General features: G+C 38.8%; 1 protein-coding gene across 1 annotated transcript; it reads right to left on the reverse strand.

Moving 5' to 3' along the window:
- Window positions 1-1,876: 1,876 nt before the first annotated feature.
- Window positions 1,877-5,407, reverse strand: st3gal1l3 (ST3 beta-galactoside alpha-2,3-sialyltransferase 1, like 3). Its single transcript, XM_043234086.1, has 6 exons — window positions 5,165-5,407; window positions 4,826-5,016; window positions 3,598-3,777; window positions 3,269-3,314; window positions 3,025-3,144; window positions 1,877-2,100 (listed from the first exon to the last, which is right to left on the reverse strand). The coding sequence occupies exons 1-6, from the start codon at window positions 5,405-5,407 to the stop codon at window positions 1,936-1,938; spliced, it is 945 nt and encodes a 314-aa protein (XP_043090021.1). The 3' UTR covers window positions 1,877-1,935.
- Between the last annotated feature and the right edge of the window lie 19,677 nt (window positions 5,408-25,084).

The raw sequence follows: 25,084 nt of genomic DNA on the forward strand, positions 1-25,084 counted from the left end.
CCTCATATGTTTCCACAATATGAAACCTTGGTTGCTACAGTAGCTGCATTTCCACCAACCTTCGAATTGTCAAATTAAAATAGCAAACTGAAAAATCACCTAATGGAAGCATGTCAATTCTGCAAAAACTCACAAATATTGCAAATAAAGTTTTAAGTGTAAAAAGTCATATGCTCATTCTTCAATTTAATATAACCTCCAAAAAACACTTGATACACATTGTGTATCAAATAAATTCAATGCACACAGAATGAAGTAGTTTAAGTCTTTGGTTTTTTTAATTGTGATGATTTTGGCTCACATCTCAAAAAATTAGAATCCTTCATAAGACCAATAAAAAACAATTTAGTGAATTGTTGGGCTTCTGGAAAGTATGTTAAATTACTCTACATGCACTTAATAGTTGGTAGGGGCTCCTTTCGCTTTAATTACTGCTTTAATTCGTTGTGGCATGGAGGAGATCAGTTTGTGGCACTGAGGTGGTATGGAAGCCCAGGTTTCTTTGACAGTGGCCTTCAGCTCGTCTGCATTTTTTGGTCTCTTGTTTCTCATTTTCTTCTTGTCAGTAACCCATAGATTCTCTATAGGGTTCAGGTCTGGTGAGTTTTCTAGCCAGCCAAGCACCCCAACACCATGGTCATTTAACCAACTTTTGGTGCTTTTGGCAGTGTGGGCAGGTGCTGGAAAATGAAATATTTTAAAATATGGTCAGCAGAAGGAAGCATGAAGTGCTTTAAACTTTCTTGGTAAAAAGGGTACAGTGACGTTGGTTTTGAAAAAACACAATGGACCAGCAGATGACACTGCACTCCAACTCATCACAGACCATGGAAACTTAACACTGGACTTTAAGCAATTATGAGCTTCTCCACCCTTCCTCCAGACTCTAGGACCTTGGTTTGCAAATGAAATACAAAACACAAAAAGAGGACTTGGACCAATGAGTGACAGTCCAGTTCTTCTTCTTCTCCCAGGTAACGTCTTTTCTAACATTGTCTGTGGTTCAGGAGTGGCTTAACAAGAGGAATACGACAACTGTAGCCAAATTCCTTCACACCACTGTGTGTGGTGGCTCTTGATGCCTTGACCCCAGCCTCCATTCCTTGTGAAGTTCAGTTAAATTAATTTTGAAAGCTCAGGAAACCTTTGCAGTCTTGAATTGAATTGGTGGGTTTTTGTTAAATCTTGGCCAAAATCCCTCCAAAATCTGATACTATCCCAGACATTTAGTTTCTAAAGCCAAAAATTTATTTCAGTTTCCACAACACCAATAACTGCTTCACAGAGCTGGTAAAGATCTGAGGTTGTAACGGCTGTCATTGGTAGCCCTGTTCTCATCATTCTACCTATCAGCGTTTGTTCAGGGGCACTCCAAAATCCTCATATGTTTAGACTTTATCAGTTCCTTCAAATAACTGATGCACTTCATTAGTATAATTAATACCAAAGGAAATTTGAAGAAACTCACAACAGCAACTTGTGCCACTCACAAGGCATTCAAGCCAATGGAATCACTAGACTGATGTGCGCTAGATGTCCTGTTTGCATAACATAACATAGTCTGAGCGATAAGATGTAGTATTTAAAACTATATTGTGTGTTAAGATATTGATAAAGGATATTTTGTTATTTTTGATAGTTTGTTGTTAGCAAGTCATTCCATTACCATCCCTCACAGTCTCCATGAAACTCAATCAATTTGTCACTATTAGTATAAATATGTTAGCCTACAGTTTGTACACTCTAAAATGATGGCACTGGGGCTGTATCCTTTCAAAAGACACCAATAATACCTTTTAGAATGACACATTTTCCGCCTTAAAATAACTGATTGTTCTGTCAGTAACATATTTACATATTTATTTAACTTCCAACGTAATGTCTTGCACATACATAATGTTATAAATACTTATAAAAAGAAATTCACAGCAATAGTCACCATCCTTTATACAAATGAATTTTTTTTTTCTCATGAAGCTTAAGTGCAATAGTATACTCATAGCTTCCTCCATGATTGCCAGCATTTCGATTATGCTTATTTTGTTCAAAGTAATGATGCCAGTTTCCATTTTCATCTGCTCCAAACCCAAATACACTCACCTGGAAAAAAAAGAAATAAATAATGTGTCTTAAATATTAATGAGAACTCATTAGTATTCATAGACATTTGTATGTAAATTGGAAACTTTGCGAAAGTGCTTTACTTGCCACATTTTTACAGGTTATGCACGATTCTACTAGTATTAGCACCGTTTGGATGCTCAGTGGTGCTTTACTGTTATTTTTGCTCTGCAATTGCCTAGGCAGTAAAACTTTAATTGCATTTGTATTTGTTTTAAGAAACTAAATTATTCATTTACAAACCTAGAAGATTAGTTTAACCAAGAATGAAAGACACATGTCCAGTGGGGCAACAGAGTATATAGCACCTGTGTGAATAGATCAAGGAACTGTACGTAGGTCTTTTAGAGAAGCAAGTGTGCATGATCTAAAAAGGCATAACAAGCATTTAAGCCAATGGAATCACTAGATGGATGTGCACTAGATAAAATAAACGGGGCAAAATAAACGTTAATCTTGGTTAACTTATAATATTGTCTGAAATCATTATTCTAGTAGGTTAGTGACTTCTGAGGTTTTCCTCATTGTTGGCGTGCTAGGGTGAGTCAGATCAACGGTCGATGGATGGAGCCGGGGGCACGTTTTTGAGATCTTGACTTCTGGCCACCAGACTTAGCATGCTATTACTTAGGGAGCTCTTTTTGAGTCTATTGAGGAGATGGCTGCATAAGGCAAGTGATCAACGGGGTAGCCTCTGACTAAGACCTGGACTAGCCCAGATGTCTCGTGAGTCTGTTCTGGTCAATCAAGGTCTCTAAGCGACCCTAACGAATGATAAATCATGGTGGACATAATTCATACTGTATAATAACTCTACTGTATATTGTTCACGAGTTTTACAGAGTATTAACTATGCATTGCATTCATTTTTTAATCTGCGAGTTAATATTCAGTTAGTTTTACCTGGTCACAGATGTGCAAGGCAAATATGAGTGTAATAAAACCAGTAGATGGGTATCTGCCATGTTTCTGCAGCCAGCGTTCTTGAATATATTTCAGAAACCCGGGATGGAGGATCATCACCTGATGCCACAAAAAGAAATCATCCCGAAATCACATTTATAAGCACCGTTCACATATAACACTCAAACGTCTCTCCAGATCGAATGCCTGATAGTTATTGGTTGGTTAACATGTGGCTCCTCACCTTGTCCCTGTTTGCTTTTATACTGGGTTTCACTGGAACGTATGTTCTAAAGAAAAAAAGAAATGATGCTGTTATGGAATATTTTGATCAATTGCAGCGCTTCTAGGGCAAACTTTATTTACTGCATGTAAATATAAAAAGGTGGTCAACAAAAAAAAATAAGAATAAACCTACAGACTGAAGCAGGAGAGTAGGCACTGATGAAATAAAGTGATGTCTTTATGGTAAAAGTGTTGAAGCATGCTTTAAAGTAAAAGTAATGACATATTTTACACAGCTGAATTGTGAAAAGCGTCATCATGTGTGCTCATTTGTTAAAGCGGTCTCACCGATCGATGTGTTTGGTCGTGAAGACGCTGATGAGCCACTGCAGATCCACAGTCTTAAAAGGGATGAGCACCAGGTGAGTGGAGTTGTCCATGTCCACAGCGCTCTCGGGGTAGATGATCCGGTGAGTGGTCTTAGACCCCACGTCCTGCTCAAAGCCTTCAGTCGGACCCTTATTTATCCTGACAAAACGATTTAGGCAGATGTTTTATGTGCCCTCTGATACAATGCACCTATAACACTCACTAATTGAAGTCTAATTCATTCTGGCATTGTGTATGTGTGTGTGCCATGTGTCTATTTTTGAGAACATCACATTTGTCAGGATCTTTATAGTCATAAAATTTTGTCCTGACTGTCTTCACACTAACAAATTCACTTTCTGTATCTCATGCGGTTAAGTTCAGTTTTCTACATATTGGTCCTTCTGGACCTTGGTGCATGCTCTGTCTATACAGACACCATCTTCCAGAGAGCTGGATTCCATCAGCAGCAACTTCTCTGAGTTATCAAAATCAAAGCTTGCCTGTTTCTATTTCCAGAGGCATTCCTGTGGGATATTTCAGGTGTTTGTGGAAACAAGCATACATCCTGTGGCTCCTATTTAAATAAACTTTTTAAAGCAAATTTCTCTATGCAAAGTTCGAACTGCCCAGAGACATTCACTCCACGGTAGGCTTTCCTGTAGTCTACACTAACAACACTGAGATCATGGGTTCGATTCTCAGGGTAAACAGAACTGATAAAATGTAAAACTCGAATGCAATGTAAGTTGCTTTGGATAAAAGCGCTTGCTAAATGATGTTTAGCTATAAACAAATTTTAGGAGGAGCGCGCGCTGATAATTAACCTGGCTGGATTCTCGTTTCCTAATCAGGCAATTATCCAACCACAGCAAGAGAAGCCTACTATAAATTCACACAAGCTTCTTATCTCGATATCTCGTTCATAGCATCCCTCCACCACCCCAATCTCCATTCCTCCTAGTTTTACTATTCCCTCTCAGGGGGGGGGCATTCAGGGACAAGAGTAAAAAAAAAACTCTGGACTCGGTAGTCCACCTAGTTCCAAGCCCTCTCCCTGACAGCACGCCAAATACGCTTACTTTTACGATTACTATGATTAATTATATGTAAGTGCAAACTCATGAAATCGATAGAGAGACGATAGAATGCATGGAAAAGTTATTCTAGTTATAGAGCACATGCAGTTAACAGCTCTCTCACTCACCTAATGACAAGATCATGGGCGTCAATGAGCACACCGTAGTGGGATCCTTTAAGGTTCCCAGAATTCCCCACTACAGCACAGGTTCTGCAGCGGCCTGGGCTTGCATCAGAGTATTCCTCTTCATTCGGGAAGATGCCAAACAACATCTCCACTACTACTTTGTAGTTCACTCGACTCTTATATTGTAGCTTCTGTTCAAATATTACAGAATAGTTACAAGTTTAAACCAGCAACCAGGTTGTTTTTCTTCAAGGTATCAGACATTGATTTTGGCAGTAATAAACGAATGCCAGTAATGAAGAATCCTAACATTGTGTCTGTATCAGCCGAGGCACTTACTTGCCACCACCAATAGAGGGCATTGCTGAGTACGCAGTTTTTCTTAGTCAGTAAGGGTTGGGCGTTGGGGTCGTAGCGCTTTTGGAACCAGGTGTCATGAGCGATGTCTGACACGCACTGACCACACGCACACGCTCCAAAGAGAAGTCTTTGTACAGAAGGTTGAGTGAATATAAATACACAGATGACCGCACTCACGCTTAAGACGATGTATCGGGTTCTTTTGGCCCAAGAGCACGGCATCTTTTACTCATCTGCAACAAGAAAAGTATTTTAGTAATTAGTATAACTGTCTATATACTGTATAATATTTGTTTATCATAGTACTTCAATTGCACTATAGCCCTGCTCCAGGCATGTTAAAAAAAGCGCTATATAAATAAAAATGATTGATTCATTGATTGATTGATTGATTGAACTTTTAAAGTTACCAGTTCTGGTTAAATTTGCATTTCACCTGAGCTGATCAAACCAATATAGTGATATAAAACAACAGCCACATTAAAAATATACTAAATCTTAAGTATTCCAGCAACTGAAAACTGTAGTCATTCAAAATAACTTACCTATAGTAACCATCTTGTAAAAAGGTTGAGCAGCTTTTATCAGAATCCCAACTCTTTGACTGATGATCCGCTGAGGGCAACTTTGGGCACTGTTGCTATCAAGGGGCCACCAGGAGAGACACAGGGCCCACTACCAGATAGAAATTTGTTACCCATTTTCAATGGGAAAGTACCAAATCAACAATGCTCAAAGTAAAATTACTCAAAAACGTATCCTGTGCATCATCAGCCTTTGATTTACTTGATGCAAATAAATTTTGAGTTTCAACCCACCTGTACAGATGTGGAGAGCAGAAGGGCAGATGTGCAAGTGTTTCATCATTAATCTTACTTTCACAAGCATAGATTATGGCTCATCAGTGAGTCCTGACGTTCGGGTAGCTAATGGTTGGACATGTGAGTGAGTGTGGGAGTGTGTGTCAGCCTTTACATAGCAATAGAAATATTTGAATAACTACAAATAAGCCCGACATGTTTCTCTTTTTTGAAAAAGACATCCAGACTTTCACCTTCAAATTTAAAGTAAAATTTTCAATTGAAAGTTTTGAATGCCTTGTTTTCAAAGAAGGGCAATATAGAAATTGTTATTTTTGTACCCCATACGGAAATTACATTTATTGCCCTACAGAGTAATATCGCCATGTTTTACCTATAAGGTGATTTATTTTTATCACACTCATACGTTCTCTATATATATGTTAAATACATTGCTCCAGAAAATTAACAGAACACTTTGAAAAAACATCAGATCCCAATGGGGAAAATATCATGCTGTATACCTATACTGTTATGGACTGAGTAATGTGTTAGGAACAAAAGGATGACACATCAGAAATGAAAATAACCAACCTGAAAACAAATGTCGAAAACCAAAGTAAAAATATGAAGCAGCAGGCTAGTCTATTTCAATGCAGCAACTCAGAATAGTACTCAGTAGTTTGGGGACAGGGCCCACAAAGAAGCAGATACCGGGTCCTGTTGATGGGTTAAAGACCCTTTACAGCCCTTTTCCCAGCTCTCCTAGAGTAACTGCCTGTCTCCTGGAATCTCCATTTACTCTGACTGAAAAGTGATCCTTTTAATGTTTTAGAGTTATGCATGTATGTGTTTCAGTAATAGGTTTTTAGACATTCAAACATTTCTGCTTTATACGTTAACACATTTTACATATATGTTAGACACACACACACACACACACACACACACACACATATATATATATATATATATATATATATATACACACATACATACATATATACACACACAGTAATGTGTTATAGCTAGGATATATACAGTTAGTATAGCCTATTTGAATTTCATGGTTTTCTGTATAAGGACATAATAAAACATTATGTGGTTCTTGTCAGTTCTTAAACTAAAGTTCTTCTTATTATACAAAAAATAAAGAAACGTTGGAAAAGCTATGGGTAATAAAGTTAGGACACCCTATGTTGAGACTATTTCACTCAAACGGCTCTTTACCAGGAAGGATCAACTCAAGGCGAAATAAAACACAAGACAAGTTTTTGGATTTTAAAGCTTGCAAGGATTGCGCTGTCGATTGCAAGCGGGAGAGAAGCAGGTTTCTCCTTAACCTCCCCTTTGCCTCCTGCTTTGCCTCCGAAGCTCAGATCGCAAGTCACTTTATTTATAGAGAAAAAGGACAGAGCAAGATAAGTAAAAACAACTGGCGAAACAAAGACTCCAGACATGTTCATCACATATCTTTTTGGGCGTCAGAAACTTCATTCCTTCAGATTCTCCTGGCGCCCATACCAGTCTAAGATACTATATAGAGGCCATGTCATGTCATGACCTAGAACAAGACGTGTTATACCAGAGGGAAGCTGAAACTGAAGGATCAAAGTTGCAAAATGTCAATACATAACCCTAACACCCTATGATTCAATTGCTTCTTTGTAACATTGATCGGGTTAATTGAGGTTTGTGGCCATTTGCTATATATTTGCTGGTGTGCTCAAGATCATTTGTTGCATGACCCGATCTTCACCTGAGCTGATCAAACCAATATATAATGATGTAAAACAACAGCCACATTAAAAATATACCAAATCTTAAGCATTCCAGCAACTGAAAACTGTGGTCATTTAAAATGACTTACCTACGTAACATCTTGTATAAAGGCTGAGCAGCTTTTATCAGAATAATAACTAATTGACTGATGATTGACTCTTTGACTGATAACAAGATCATTGTCCTGTTGCAGACACATGGTTGGTTTCATCTGTTTAAAGGTCATTGGTCTAGAAGACTTATGGTTTGTTCAGATGCAACATTGCAAATCTAAACCGTGCTGCCATTTCTTTTTTCTGGCAAGACTTCCAAACATACCATAATTGTCTCGTTGTCTTGAACTTTATCATTATCACTTTAACAATGTTAACTGAGACCTGTGGAGCCAGCGGTGAAGTCATTTCTCTGAGCATTACACGGTCCGATCTTGGGGTGAATCTGCTGGGATGTCCACTCCTGTTTTTTTATGCCTCCCACTTGTGGATAATCTACCTCACTATAGAATGATGGACTTCAAACTGTTTGAAAATGACCATAGTACTCTTCCCAGATTGATAACAGCAATAATTGTTTGTCTAATTCTCATTGCTGGTGCCTTACCTTCATGTTATTGTGTTAACACACACCTGAATGGTCCAGAACACTTCTGCTTTTATAAAGGTGCTCCCACTAGCTGATGATCAGTTAATCAAAGGCATTAGATTAGAAAGTCCTATGTTATTACTAAGGTTGTCCTAACTTTGTCACACACAACTTTTCCATTTTGGCTTTAATTTTGTTAACTAAATTATGAAATGGTGAAATATACCATATGTTGTTGTTCATCTGAGGTTTTATTTCCCAAATTGTAAGACCTGCTAAGAACCAGATTTTTTTAATTATGTACTTATAAGGAGAATTCATTGAACCATGGACACCAGAGGCGGTGGAGATTGCACAATGGCCTCTTTTTAGAAGAGATGATGCTCCTCAGGTCCAGCCTCCTTTCAGAATCATAATATCAACTTTATTGCCAGGTTGTCACGGTGCGGTTCGCGAGAGAAGTAGCGCTAGTCGAGAATGCTACAAACATAAATCTTTTAATCTTCCAAAAATGAAATAAACAATCACACTGCAAACAGGCAGGCAGGCAGAACAACAACCACACGTACAAATGATGAAGTCAGACAAACTGATTTCAAACACACTGGACTTAAATACACAACAAACTTCCTTAATAAATGAGACATAGCTGAAGACAATTAGACAATAAACTGAAATTAGGTCACACCGGACACATGGCACAAGACAAAACAACAACAAAAGGAGTCCACGTGTGTGACACGGGTATACACATACAAGGAATTTGTTTTAGTGACAGAAGCTCTACAGTGCAACAGAATGACAAGACAAGACACAGATAATAAAATTAACAATAAACAAATAAACTAAATATAAAATAGCAAAAATACAATATATATTATAGACATTTAAGTATAAGCAGGTATGATGTGTTTGTAAAGTTACAGTAAGTGCAAATTTGAAATGTAAATGGTCTGTATGTTAAATAAATAATGTGTTATAGTGTTGGACTGCCTGGGGGAAGAAACGGTTCCTGTGTTTGTTGGTGCTCAGTGCTCTGTAGCGTCAACCAGACAGAGTGTGCTGGATGTGAGGGGTCCAGAGCGATTTTCTTAGCCATTTTGTTCACTTTGGATAGGTACATTTCTTGGAGAGTTGGAAGGGTTGTACCAATGATTCTCTCAGGAGTCCTCACTACCCTCTGTAGTCTTCTGAGGTCAGAATTGGTAGCTGAGCTGAACCAGACAGTTATAGAAATGCAGAGGATGGATTCAATGATGGTGGAGTAGAATTGTTTTTGCAGTTCCTGTGGCGGGTTGAACTTCCTCATCTGACGAAGGACGTTCAATCTCTGCTGTGCATAGGTGTAGAGGGAGAAGAGCAGTGGGGAGAGGACACAACCCTTAGTGCTGGTTGTACGGGTGCTGGATGAGAATTTTCCCAGCCTCACTAACTGCTGTCTGTCTGTCAGGAAGCTGCTGATCCACTGACAGACGGAGGTGGGCACAGATAGCTGGGTTAATTTGGGATGGAGGAGGTTTGGGATGATAGTGTTGAAGCCCGAGGTGAAGTCCACAAACAGGATCCTCACATAAGTCCCTGGTCTGTCTAGGTATTGCAGAACATAATGTAAAAATATGTAAAAGCATGTCCCGCCGCCGTGCGATTTCCCTCCCCCCAGCCACCCAACAGAGTCGTCTAACTTCGAGCGCTTGGGGATCTCATGTTCCTACAGTCTTGATGTAGGTGCCCAACTGTCCGAGTAACCACCTTAAGTAAAGGAATGCTTTAAAGTGGCATTCTCCATCTCAGCAGAAACAAAAGAAGAAATATCCTCTGCCCACTCAGAAGAAGCACCGGGGTGAGTTCCAGAGAAAGGGACGGACCTCTCATGTGCCTCTGCCTGATCGATATGCGAGGCAAACATCTCCTGTTCAAATCTGCCATAGTAAATTGTTTAATGTCTTTACTTTCTGCTTGCTTTGTATTTATTTACTTATTTTTAAACTACAGTGCAGAAGCAGCTGACACACACACACACAAACAATGTGGTCTTTGTGGAGACAAAAAGACCTGAGGATGTTTCCGTTTCATGCCTATTTATAACATCCAGGTGCACGTAATCAAATCATGTCACCTAACCGAGGTTATATAAGCCAGACTTTGACAAATATGCTTCAGCAACCAGTCGAACAAAGAACATTCTCCTTAGCATTGAACGCAGCATCGAGAGTAGCTTTTGATAAGAGAACAGTGTTTTGGGTCCTGGCTGAGCCAAGTCAGTGTGGGATGGTGGTCTCTGAATTCCCTCAAAGACTTGCAAATGAATTGCAAATGACATGAAAAATTGTGTCCCAGCACTGGGGTGGCACAAGTTTTGACAGGAAGAGCATCTGGCGTCAAACAGCTGTGTGGATAATGGTGAGCTGAGGAGTACTGTATAAATGCAGAGTTCAGTCATAGTTATGTGAAGTTTTACAACACACAAATGATAATTAACAGTTTTTTATTTATGTATTTATTCAATTTAATCTTATAGAAGGTATCTGGTAAAGATACTTAGGAAAAACAAAAACTTGATTAAAAAACAAACACACAATGAAGTCAAGGCAATGTGTCTGAATGTGCATTTACATTGCATTTTGCAATTATGTCTTTGACATTAGTATTATGACATATTAGTACCATTTTACAATAACAATGAACTAACATGCATTCATTTATGCTCAACTAATGAACAGATAATCTTAAGTTAAGGTATGACTTGTAAAGAACTAAAACCTCATTAATAAATGTGGCATTAGCAATTACAAAAGAGTTTCATCTTATAGAATATAATTCTGTCAAAATATTTGTACTATACCATAATGCCTGCAGTTGAAACTTTCTCAGAGACAATCACATTTTGTTTGCTTAAACTATTTATGTACAATTATTGCTCTATTGCGTCCTTCACCAGAAAGACTGCAATCTCCGCACGCAAGACAGGAGCATCCACAACGTTTACTGACATGAAGCGGACGCTGCTGAACTTGGGAGGATGCGAGTCTGATGATTTTGAAAACAGAGCGCTGAGCTTCATCCAAGCACCCAAGGACCAGGCAATCATGACAAACAGAACTACCGATGTACCAGCAAGGAGGGGACCCGGCTCGGGCGTCTAGTGGCTGGTCTGAAACAGGTTCTGAGTGTGTGTAACTCTTACCTGCATCCGAGCAGAAGGAACATGGGTATATCATTGGTTTGTACTTCCAGACTGCCCTCTGCTGCTCAGTTGTGAGAGAGGAGAGTAAGTGTGATCCGAGAGTGGCCTGTCCACAACTCCCCATCCCCTCTAAAGACCCAGACATAAAGGAGACTGCTCTTTTGTCAAGGTTTTGACCCATCAAACAAACATACTTTATTAATATACAGAACAAAGCCCTTCAGATTCCAGATTTTCTAATTGTATCTCGGCCAAATATTGTCATATTATAACAAACATCAATGGAAATCTTATTTATTCAGCTTTTAGAAGTATAAATCTAAATTTGAAAAAAGACTTATGACTGGTTTTGTGTCTTTTCCTAAACTCAATCTACCTAACATTGTTTGAAAGGCAGACAAACTCTGTTTAAATCTAGATTAAAGACCTATCTGTTTAACCTGGCTTACACAACACACTAATAAGCTTCTACAAGCCGTGGCAAGGATGTACTATATTTGTTCAAATCACAGAGTAAATACACATAGAAAATGCATTCATACACAGAATAGCATTTTTGTATTCTCATCGTTTCATAACATTCAGATTAAACCACTGATGGCGGATGAAATATTCTGACATTGTTTTTCGTACTATTCTGCTCCTTGACAGTGTTCACTTGGCAGTCAATGAGGCAATCAAAATCCTCCCGGTTTTCATTTAACAAATCATAAATTGTATCTCAAAGACGAACAAAAGGGATAAGCAGTTTCTCAATTTTCAACGTCAAACGTCTAAATTATCAGAATAAAGTGTTACCAGAAACATTATGTTGCTTTTTCTCACATATTCACTAACTCACTCACACACACACACACTGATATTTGTGGTTTATGAGGACTCGCCATAGATGGAATGGTTTTTATACTGTACAAACTCTACTTACTATTGCCCTACAAAAACCCTATACCCAAACCTAGCCCTTACAGGAAACTATGCATTTTTAGATTTAAAAAAAAAAAAAACACCATTTAGTATATTTTTTAAGCCTTTTGAATTATGGGGATATTGGCAGTATCCTCATAAACCACCTTCAAATTGTAATACCTCTCTCATAAACCACAAAAAACCAGCACACACACTCACACACAGAATTTCCCCTTTTGACCTTAAGACTGACACATTCTCCCCCCTTAGACCATGGTATTTAGCTACTAAGCCTAAATAAGCTTATTAGCATGCTAAGAGCATGTAATTCCCAAAGCACACATTTAGAGAGAAAGAGCAGACGAGAGGAGAAGAGTGTAGGGGAATGTCAGGAGAACGTCCTTCCCTCTGCCTCAGGCTTTGTGCTGGTTTCTTGGGAAGAGATTTGAATCTGACAAATGTTGCCACAAGAGAAATAGTCCACAAAATCCTGTTTAAACTCTTGAAGAGACATCTGTCAAATTATAATGCAGGACATAAATACACAGACAAACACGGTAACAACAACAAAAACAGTTATTTAGGAGAAAAAGGTGCTATCAGTTAGTCGAGTCCACAGGAAAGTGAACAAAGGATACATGCACGCATCTTCAATTTTGTGTATAAAATGTCAAAAATCTGGGAAGCACAACAACCATATCGTTGAGAAAGAAAAAAACAAAGAATAACTTAAGTGCTGAGAACACTGCATAGCCCATACAGCAGGACATCTGACTGCACAGGGGAAATACAGTAGCGTTTAAACAAATAAAACACATAAAACCTTTTTTTTCAGTGCTGAATAAAAGAATAAAAGCAAACATAGGCAGTTCCATGCATGATTTGGCATGGCCGAATGCGTGCATCAATTATACCTCATTTTAATAGCTTTGATAGCTTTTTACAACTGTTAAATTAATGGGCAAAGGGTAAGAAGTAGATAGAAAAATAGCCAATGTAAACTAAATATTATAAACATTGGAACAACCATGTTAGAGAGAGAGAGAGAGAAAGAGTGAGAGCGAGCAGATGGACTACAAGAACAGCTGACAGGATAAACTAGGCAAACCCCTCTGCTGTTTTTAAGATTATTTCACAAATAACAACCTAAAAGATTGATAAATGCTATACAAATATTCTGCATGGCGGTGACAGGAGTTAACAAGCACACGGTATCATATATGCCAAAAACAGTCAGCATCTAACATTACTTTGACACTCCAAGCATGGCTGTGTGCTCTGGAGAAATGAAGCTCAAACTTCTGAACGTTAACGTGGTCATGTTTTTATTGATTTTAAATTTTTTAAACTTAGTCTGTCTAACTGAAGGTAACCTAAAAGTTACATGTTGCAATCTGCAACAAGAAATTTGATTCTGAAAAAAAAAAGTATGTCCATTAAAAGCAAACTATCTGAACCTAATGTTAAACTATTAAAACTTTTACATTTATTGTATTCAATCAATCAGTCAGAAATTTAAAACATTCATGTGCAAAATTATTCATGAAAAATATCACTTATAATCTTTGGATTTTATGTTTCCACTGCTTGCCACTGCTTTTATGTTGTCTAAATACTTATAAATATATACTTATAAATACTTGTCTAAATATATATGGACTAAATATTATAATGGCATCTAAATCTGGAGACTGAACAGGTCACTTAAGAGCCAAGTTTCAGTAGATTTGGATGAACACTTTCAGAAAATTATTCTATACAGACTGAGGCATTACAACGTACTGTATATAAAACAATAAATGAATAATAAAATAGCAAGTAATAAAAAAGGCCAGGAGAACACTGTATGTTTCTCAATGCTGTAAATGCACAAAAAGTGAGCACATGAACTTTCAAGCAAGTTCAGATGTGATTTAGGAGAACTCCTTTAATTCCGAAATCCATGTGTGTGTTCATAACCAGGAGAGGAAGAGAAGATTATTATTTTTTTTTAAATCCTCTGCTTGTGTGGTTCTGATTTGAACCATCAGCCAGAGTGACACTAATGGCTTTCCTTCCATGTTTCCATTAATAGAGTGTGTAAGGCTTTGCTAAAGCTCTCAGCTTAGGGTGTACACATCTGAAGCATATGCAACTTCACATTTAATCTTTCATCGTGTTCGCTCTCTTTCTGCTAGAATACTTGGGAATTTTTATGTATCCAACTTTTAGCCTTCCCCGACGTAAGTCAAAATAACTGTATTTAGCTGTGCAAATGACTATATGAATGAGCGAGAAATGAAGGAGAAAAAACACTTAAGAAAAGATGAAACAATTCATTTAATCGGCAATCAACTATTTTAGTAGATGTTGTTAATTATAATGTTGTGGTGGATAATCATTAATAAATATTAAATAGCAAATTTCCCAGATAGCTATGTGAAGTCTTGTCCGTTGTCCACCACACATACAGGATATTTCTGACACAATTTACAATGAAGGTGTATCTGTAAGCTCTCCATCTGCGTATATTTGTTTTACTATGAATGTTTTTTTTTTTTATATATATATTCCTGATGCACACACACACACACACACACACACACACACACACACACACACACACACACACACACACACACACACACTAAGTCATTTACACTATCTGACACAGCTGCGTTTAAAATTGAACTGGAAGTTAAGTGCTGGGTGTCCGGTCAGAGGAGAACTGACCCCAACTGAGTCTGGTTTCTCCCAAGGTTTTTTTTTCTCCATTCTGTATGCATGGGGTTTTGTTTCCTTGCCGCTGTCGCCTCTGGCTTGCTTGGTTGGGGACACTTAACTTCTAGCGATTTAACGTTATTTAACGGATTAGACCTGTTTTGTCATGTCCTTCAGTTCCTATTTTGTCCTTATTTAGCTTGATTATTAGTTGATTCCTGCACCTATCTCTCCCTCATTATCCTGAGTTTATAAGCCCCAGTCAGTTCAGTTCATGTTTGTCGGGTCTACTTGTTTCTATGTGTGTTGCACAAGCTCTCGTTGTGATTATTCTAGGGCCACCCCCTAATAGTTTACTAATCGTTAGTCAAACAAAAGAGGTTTGGTTGACCAAAATGTATTGCTTATTCACAGAAAGAAAAAAAAAATCCACAGGTGAAGTCACACCTTGCTTGAGTAATTATTAGGATGAAGGCAATTAAAAGCTCATAATAACAAATTTAATTGGTTTATTAATAAACGTGTGATTATGTGATTAAACAAGTTGACTACTGCTAAGGCTCCGCTTGCCTTCAGCCTCTATCTGTATGGTACCTCGCAGTGGCTGAAGTCCCTTGACTCCACCTCCAGCCTTCGCCCATTGGCACCACCATGGCTCCTGGCTCTCTCCTCTCTGCCATGGCCTCTGTTTTGTCTTATCTAGTCACCTATTTTATAATGTTGTTGTCTTTACTGCTCTTATCTGTTTCATGTGTTTATTCTGCATATGTTTTTGTATATTTACATATTAGGTACTAATATGCACTGCATTGTACTTTTAGTGCACTAAATATACCACTTGAAATCTGCTAAATTGTAACACCACATTTTGCATTTTGTGTGGAAGTAATGCTGAAGTCCAATTTAATTTCTCCCACAACATATTTGCAAATACTGTATATGTAAATGCATGTGTATTTCTTGTTTATTTTCGGCTACTTATTACTCTTAAATGATGTCATACTGCAGAAACCATCATGCCGAAGTGCTCTCTTGATGATAATTCAAATATCAGTAAATGGGTTACTGGGGGCTTAGTCCAGTAAAAATGAAACTGCTGCTTTGTCATCTTCAGTAAAAGGTAACATCTGGTTTTATGATGCATTAGTGCTGTCTTCTGACAATGACTCTGAGGTTGTTGAAAATCCATCTGAGGATTTTGCAGAGGAAACTGCTCCTAATCTGGATGAAGAAGTTGTAGCTTGGTAAGATGCAAGCGTTCTGCACTCAGTGAACTGGTAGACATTCTAAGGGACCAAGCACAACTACTTCCCAAGGATGCCAGAACACTGCTGAAAACCTCGAAAAGAGGGCAATAAAAAAGGCAATAGGTGGAAAAAATGCGTACTATGGTATTGCATCTGGCATTTTGAAAATTATGGCACAGTTTCCTGCTTTCCATGAAGACTGCAAACACGTGCATCAACATTGATGGTATTCTACTGTTCAAATAATCTAAAGTAAACTTGCTTATCCAGACCACCAAATGGATAAATCTCTGCTGACCCTAGCTTGGCGTGTTTGGGTGGAGTTAGGAGAATGCTTCAGACTGTCATTTCAGCAAAGGTGTGATATTTCAAATAAACTGATGGCACTGAATAAAGAACTAGCTAGTTAGGTTTGCTTATCAATCTGAGACGTGGAAGACATCAGATGTTCACTGAATGGGATTTCAAGCTCTAGTTACCACAGGCTAGAGAATGTAGTCCCTTTACCAAAGAGAGGTTTACTTGCATCTCTACAAGGCCACAAGACTGTTGTTTCATGACTATGTCTTTGTGAAAGGAATTCATAAAGAAGGCACTGTAGTTTGAAATAAAATATAACCAAAGAGTTCAGGGGCGTGACAATTAATGGAGGAATTTAAAACAAGGTTTATCACCTGGCCCCTAAAGGGAGTGGTAGAAACCTTGGGCACATAGCCAGGCCGGGACTCAGTGTTGCACTGGAATCTGCCAGCCGAAATCAAGGTATGATTGATCAGCCAAAAATGCCTGCAGGTCCCCCTCCCTCTTGATCAAGGCCAATGCAGTCAGTAGTAGAGTTTTCACTGAATGAAACTTCAACTCATCTAACTGCAAGAGCTCAAAGGGTGCGGTTTGTATGGCTCTAAGCACCAATGCCAAATTCCAAGATTTAACTTCCCTGGCCCCCCTAAGAAACCTGACTTACCCCACCAACAGTCATGATGGGCGGAAATAGTAGCAAAATAAATCTTAAGGGTGGAGGGGGACAGTCTATGCTCCAACCCTTGCTGCAAGAAGGAAAGCACGACTCTGATCAAGCACTTCCAGTAGTCCAGTATGAGGAAATCCATTCAATAAGCAGGTTCCACTTCATTGCATAAGCCCGTCTAGTGGAGTGGTGCTTGTGCTGAAGCAGTAGTGAGTGCTACCTCCTGGGGTAGGTCACCTAGAACCTCAGCATCCTGTCCAGGGGCCACACATGGAGTTTCCACAGGACACTCATGTCTGTACAGTAGAATACAGAAGAAGAAGGTTCAATACTCTTCAGCAATGGAAAAACAGTGATGCACAATTGTTAGTTTACCTAAAGTCATTTTTACTTATTAATATGGTTAAACTGGATCATCAGGTCAGCAGCAAAGACACTGGTAAATAAAATTGTTATTAGATACATTTGCATTAACTTATTTAATTAATGCAGGCTTACATAATTTTTTGATGAATGCTAAAATCAATTTTTGATGATTTAATGCACATTCACATTTAGTCTAGAACTAAACTATACTCACACACAACACAAAGCAATGCGTTACTTTACTATTTACTTGAAAAAAAGTAATTTGATTATGTAACTTGCGTTACTTTTAATGCATTTTAATGCAACACTGTTAAGACATACACACATAAAAATGCTAAAGTGAAATAAAATGGCAAAGCCAACAAACTAAGATCAGTATCATCATAAAATACTGAGCAGGTTACAATGTTTCCTGTCTCAATGTAACAGTAGATCTCAATAAATAAATGACAAAGAAAATATTGTTGTCTTATTTGTTGGTTAAGTTTTATTCTGGTCTACTTATTATGTTTACACAATCGGTTTATATAAACTACTGTATATATCACTTTATATTATTTTATTTGATGATCCACACTCATACTAGGTAAACATGTATTGATCTACTATTTGATTGCAGGGTGTAGTGGCAAATATACTGGTTCAAATAATTTTTAAACATTTTGTGTACTGAAAATGTAATATTACTATTGTTTTGATTCTTTATCCAATGCTCAAGTGTGCCAGCCTTGGAGCCCTTTGAATAAAGCACCAAAAACAATTTTAAACTGGTAAGTTCATGGAAAAACAGGGCCTTGTCAACAGGCCAGAGTGTTGGCCTTTGTTTACATGTGATAAACCTCACCATATGGAGCTCTCTGTGCTCATGCATAATAATAAGCAGGCGAATACATGCAGCAGATCCATGCAGCAGATCCCTGCAGAAACATCACAAATACACACAAGTGATGTAGGAAAAAATAAGAGAACAGAGAAAAGAGGAGTGGGATATCGAATAAGAGAAAAACTGTATGTAGAATAGAAAGAGTGGCATATTGCATACTGAGATATTGCAAATAACTAGACATAAATGTCTAAAGCTGATTTGGGCTGTCCTTAGAAATAAAATAATTGCATATGCCTGCTTGTAGAGGTTATATATGTCAAAGACAGTGGAAATATCAAATATAAGGTCTCTTTGTGAGCAGCAAACAGTCCTCCGGCTAATGTCCTTTGTCTCTTGAGCCAAGGTCAGTGCGTCAGCTACACCTCCCCTCGACAGCACAGACACTGTCTCTGTGACAGTCTCTGCTCTGCTCTTGAATCTCGCCTTGAATCACAAGACCGTTTTTCCCACCAGATCTTCATTCTGAGCAAATTTGATTGATTTTGTATGTCAAGGTAAAAAGTAAAATCTTCATCCCTTAGCACTCACAAGATGTATTTAGGCTATCTACATGGTCCTGCAGTCTGGCCTGCTCCCTGTATAAATACATAAGTTCATTGAACTCCTCCGGGTTTGGATTTTCATTTTGTATTATCGTGTCAATGTAGACTATAAAAAGTAATAGCGACAGGATACAGCCCTGTCTCACTCCAGACTTTTACTTGGAACCACTTGTCCTCCAGATGTTCTCGCGGCGCTCTGGCTGTTTGCATATAATGAACTTATATAATCAAGAAGCTGGCCTTTAACTCCACACTCTTCAAGTACTTGCCATATTTTGCCCCTGTCGACTCTGTCAAAAGCTTTCTCCCGGTCGATAAAGTCAAGGTTCAGCTGTTCATGATGTTCATATGCTTTCTCGTGGAGTTAGTGGAGGCCAAATATGGCTGAAACCTAACTGGGCAATGGCTAAGAGTGGTTTGACTATTGCCCAAGTGCATTTTTCTAAGACTATGGCAAAAACTTTCCCAGACTGGCTAAGCAGAGAGATTCCCAAACTTCCTGACAGATGGTTGTGAGTCATTGTATACTAATTTCTCCACATGCTAGGATAGCTTTCTTAATGCTTGTTTACACAGACATTTAGCTTAACCAGTTTTCTGCTGTTACCCTGGGAAAGTATATAAATTTCTAGGTCGTCCTTTCGTTGTATTTTTACCCAGATTTTATACAGTTTTTTCTGTTTTTTTATTGCTATCTTTACCTCTTTCATTTCACTATTGGTAGCCTTCGTGTTGGTATTTCTAGTTAAGAAGTACATTTTTGTAGAGCTTCCATGTCACATCGGCTGATAGGTGATTGATGTTCACATGCTTCAGTTTTTTCTTGATAGTTTGGGCTTTGTGTGTTTTGCTGTATCCCTAAGTGCTGCAGTTTGGGCATATTAATACCTTTCCCAGTTGTTGTCTTTGTTCTTTTCAGTACTTCTCTCTTATTGTTAAGTTGCGTTATCAATGGTCTGTGGTCTGTGTTACGAGTAGTATTTGGTATAACTCTTACATTACGTTTCTGCTTTTGGCTCTAATCACTATGAGGTCTATCTGGGCTGATATTCCAAGATCATTCCACCTGTGCCATATCTAAGTATAATGTTGGTTATGATGAGATTATGTTCTGCACAAATGCTAAGCAGCTGGTTGCCATTATAGTTGCAGTCACGCTTGGTGTCACCATAAGGGCCATACGTATGTGTCAAAGGGTCTCTTTGTTTTCCTACACAAAGTCCCCCATCACAATTAGCTCTCCTTTTTTTGGTACTTCAATCACTTTTTTTATTTATATAGCACTTTTAACAATACAGATTGTATAAAAGCACTGAACAGTATCAAATAGTAGAATAGAATGATAGGGATGTATAATGAAGAAATTTAACAATTTGTTATTAAATACAGAGATGGTCTCTGTAATCAAATCGATGATAATCACTAGAAATGAAATGTCCCCAACTAAGCAAGGCAGAGACGACAGCGGCAAGGAACCAAAAATCCCATCCACTTCAAAATGAAGGTTTCTTTGGTAGAAACTGGGCTCAGTTGGAGCCAGTTCTCCTCTAGCCGGACAACCAGCACTTGATTTCCAGTTCAATTTTAAACACAGCTATGTCCAGTCTTTACTTATAATCAGATCCCTTGCTATTGGTTATGTTCCACAAGTCCTAAAAGTAGCTGTAATGAGGAGTCAGAGACGGTCAGATCCATTTGCACGCTCTTTAATAAGCATAGTCAAACAGACAGGGAATAGCCAACAAGAACAGGGATCTCACAAGCAAAGGCACAATCGTAATCAGAGTCAAGCAAGGGTTGAGGTACAGAGGCAGAGGGTCAACAGCTTGGCAGCAAGCAATCAAAACAAATGATAAACAGATCAAGGTCAACAGTGAGAATTACCAGCTGGGGCAAGGATAAGACTTAATGCTCAAGAGGCTGAGATCAGCTTAAATAGCTGATCTAACGAGGTGCACCTGGGCAGGTAATCAGACTAGGGTAACGGCATTATGGGAAATGCAGTTCAGAAAGTTAGTACTCTGGAGAGGGTTCCCTCCGGTGGCCTTCGGAGAGAGCCACAGAGGCACTGTTCATGACAGTAGCTGCCATCACCCCAATCCTTCAGAAACCTGCTCTTGATAACACAGATCTGAACAATTTTAGACCAATATCAAACCTCCCATTTGTTGCCAAAATATTGGAGAAGGTAGTTGCAGACCTGCAAAACTGCAAGTGGAAAATTGGCAAGTGGTTAACTCATCCTGAGCCACTACCCGTCACATGGGTATAAATAGGCAACACATGGAACTCGTCAGATTTTGCAGATGAACCGAGAATTGGTCCCTGGTACCATGGTTTGAGGTTGTGGTAAGGGGACTTAATGTCTCAGTGTCCTCCATCAGGGAACGAGGGTTACATAAATAACAAGACTTTCCCTATATGTCTCTACGAGTTATATTGTGACGACATATTGGGATAGATTGCTCCTCTCTGCTGAGAGGTTTGTTTGTTTGTAGCTCCATGTAGCTTTGCGCTTCCATTTATCACTCTCTGTTCTTTTAGCGATCAAATATAATTTAATTATCTACATACCACTGATACTACCTATCAAACTAATATAAGAAATTTGACTGTTGTTCGTTCGCTCGCTTTAATTTAAAACCGTGCAGTGCGTTAGCATTCATTAGCCGATCAACTTATCGCTCTCATAATAATTAATGATTCTATTGTATGGAAAGTGAAAATAGAGAGACCAGCTACCATAGTCCAATGTGTCCCGGGAGCCAGAGCATCTGACATCTTGTCAAATTTAAAAGTGCTGGCTAATGCTAAACGTAAATTCCGTAAGATTGTTATTCAAATCAGCACTAATGATGTTCGACTAAACAATGTTCGATGTTCAATCACTAAAAATAACATTAAAGTGGTGTGTGAATTTGCAAGTACAATGTCAGACAATGTAATATGCTCTGGTCCCCTCCCTACTTACCGGGGTGATGAGATTCACAGCAGACTGCTGGGTCTCAATGGCTGAATGTCTAAATGGTGCCCGCAGAACAACATAGAATTTATAAACAATTTGAGCAGACTTGACCTCTTAAAAAGAAGTGGTCTTCATCCCTCCTGGGGTGGTGCCGCTCTTCTATCGAGAAATATGGCATATAGTCTAAGAGCTCCCACTTGATTAACTAGGGCCCAGGTCAGGAAGCAGACAGACTGACTAAACCGACCACCTGCTAGCAGGAGGCAGTTAATTCTGAACACGTAGAGACTCTTTCACCTAGATATCACACTATAGAGACTGTGTCTGTTCCCCAAATTAGAATACGCAGAGAACATCCAAACCAAATTAAAAACAATATTTTAATTGATGTTCAACAAATAAAAACAGAAGAATTTAGAACACAGAATTTAGAACACAGTCTTGATGGCTGCTCTGTTAATTCTTCATCATCACTTAGGAACCAAGGTGTGCTGCTTGACAGCAATCTTTCCTTGGAAAACCATGTTTTTAGCATCTGTACAACTACGTTTTTGCATCTTACAAACATATCCAAATTATGACCTATGCTTTCAATGTCTAATACAGAAATGTTAATTCATGCATTTATGACCTCGATGTTAGATTATTGTAATGCTTTATGGAGTGGTTGTTTTTGACAAAAAAAAAAACTTCAGCTGGTCCAAAACGCAGTAGCTAGAGTTCTTAAAAGAACTAGGAATATGACCATATTAGTCCGGTTCTGTCAACACTGCATTGGCCCCCTTATCAAACATTGGATAGACTTTAAAATCATATTAATTACATATAAAGCCCTAAATGGTTTAGCTCCTCAATATTTGAGCAAGCTCTTATCACATTAAAGTTCTGCACACACACTGCGTTAATACCTAGGATATCAAAATCAATTGCGCGAGACAGATCTGGAGGTTAAGTGCTGGGCAACCGGCCAGAGGAGAACTGGCCCCAACTGAGCCTGCTTTCTCCCCAGGGTTTTTTTTCCCCATCCTTGCCACTGTCGCTTCTGGCTTGCTTTGTTGGGGACACTTAACTTCTAGTGATTATCATTGAATTGATTACAGAGACCATCTCTGCATTTAATAACAAATTGTTCAATCTCGCCATTATACATCCCTATCATTGTATTCTTCTACTTTATACTGTTCAGTGCTTTGATACAACCTGTGTTGTTAAAAGTGCTATATAAATAAGATTGATTGATTGATTGATTGATTGATTGATTGATTGATTGATTGATTGACGACAGACTGGGGAAGGCCACAACCTGAATTTCGTCAGAACCTTATGACACTGCAAATGCTGACAAGGAACCACATGTCAGACAAATTATATGCAAAGGTTGTAACCTTCCCATTGCCCCAGAGCAAATTTGCCTACCTTATAACCACAGAGACCACAGGTGAGTATATTGCTGCTTGACAGGGGGTGAGCCTTCCCAAAAAAAGTTGCTGCGTAAACCAAATCCAGCTGAAGGAAGGTGACATGTGGAGACACAGATATGGACTGACCCAGGTTTGGGGCAGTATCAATCAATCAATCAATCAATCAATCAATCAATCATTTTTATTTATATAGCGCTTTTAACAACACAGGTTGCATCAAAGCACTGTACATTATAATGTAGAATTATCATATGAAGTACAACATATGAACTTTGTCTCTGTGAAAGAAAAACACACGGGGAGAAATTGGCTCAATGTGGAGACTGTAAAATCTTGCAAAAAGGTGTTCAATGTCACTTAGCCCACAGCTCTACAAATGTCTGACACTCCGACTGGAGTTAGTCCTCACGATAAGGAGGATGACATCCACTATCGAGTGGGCCAACCTCTGCTTGGAGACAGCCTCCCCTTTCTGCTGATTCATGAGAAGCAAACAGATCTACCTGGGCTTCTCTGAATCGACTCCAAATCAGCCTGACTGTCTTCTCCAGTGGATTCTTCATCTTCGGGTGGATTCTCCAGGGAATGTGAGCTGTCATTAAAAGTGCACTGGCTGCATGCTTGAGCTCCCCCGGAATGTGGACTGCGTGCAATGGCTTGAGTTGCATCTAGCTCCACAGGAGATGGGGGGCAAGTTGTGACATGCTACGTGATTGTAGACCTCCCTGGTGGTTGATGTACAGCACTGCTGCATTGTCAGTACAAACCAATACATCCAGGATCATTCGAAGACCTTTCCTGGGCACAATGAAGGGCGGGCTCTAAAACCCCAACTGGATCTTGGCTGGAGGGATCGGCTCGATTGCATCCTTTGCCAGGGGTGCAGCAATCTTCCCAAAGAAGACAGGGATGTGTCAGACTGCCTCTGAAGATGACAATGAACCTGGAAGGTCACCGAGCAAACTGAATCGCATAGCCGAGTTGGATCATCCGGATGAGATACCATGATGGGTTGGGAAGCGCTTTGTATTGTTAAAACGCTATATAAATATATATATGTTCCCTTTCTGAATGCGTCCTCAGCATGCTGGATACCCAGAGAATACTTATGGCCATTATTGGAAGACAGGTAACGACAACACTTAAGAAGACAAAGCTGAAAACAGCATCTTTAAAAAGAAGCTAAACGACTGTGTTCAGAAACTGCTCTTTTCGATGAAAAACACAGGGGAACAGGGACACCACTGATTGTGTCTTAAGGCCACCCCAAACAGATTTTTCTTCCAGCATCTCCTCTTGGCTCAGGAGTTAACTACTTGCCTAATTTCATTGCCGTTATCTCTCATAACTTGTTATACTGGGTTTCATTGGCTGCATGCTCATGAATCTTTTCAACAGACTTCTTCAAGTTGACTCCTCCAGTTTTTCTAGACAATAGCCTGGCTTTAAACTTTTATTCTGTAAAAAAGAGATAGCAGCTAATGCAGTACATTGCTTCTTTTTCCAAAAAAATACTCCAGTCAGTTGTTATCAGCATACCACTGGCTC

Source organism: Puntigrus tetrazona, unplaced genomic scaffold (genome assembly GCF_018831695.1).
Source record: "Puntigrus tetrazona isolate hp1 unplaced genomic scaffold, ASM1883169v1 S000001062, whole genome shotgun sequence".
NCBI lineage: Eukaryota > Metazoa > Chordata > Actinopteri > Cypriniformes > Cyprinidae > Puntigrus > Puntigrus tetrazona.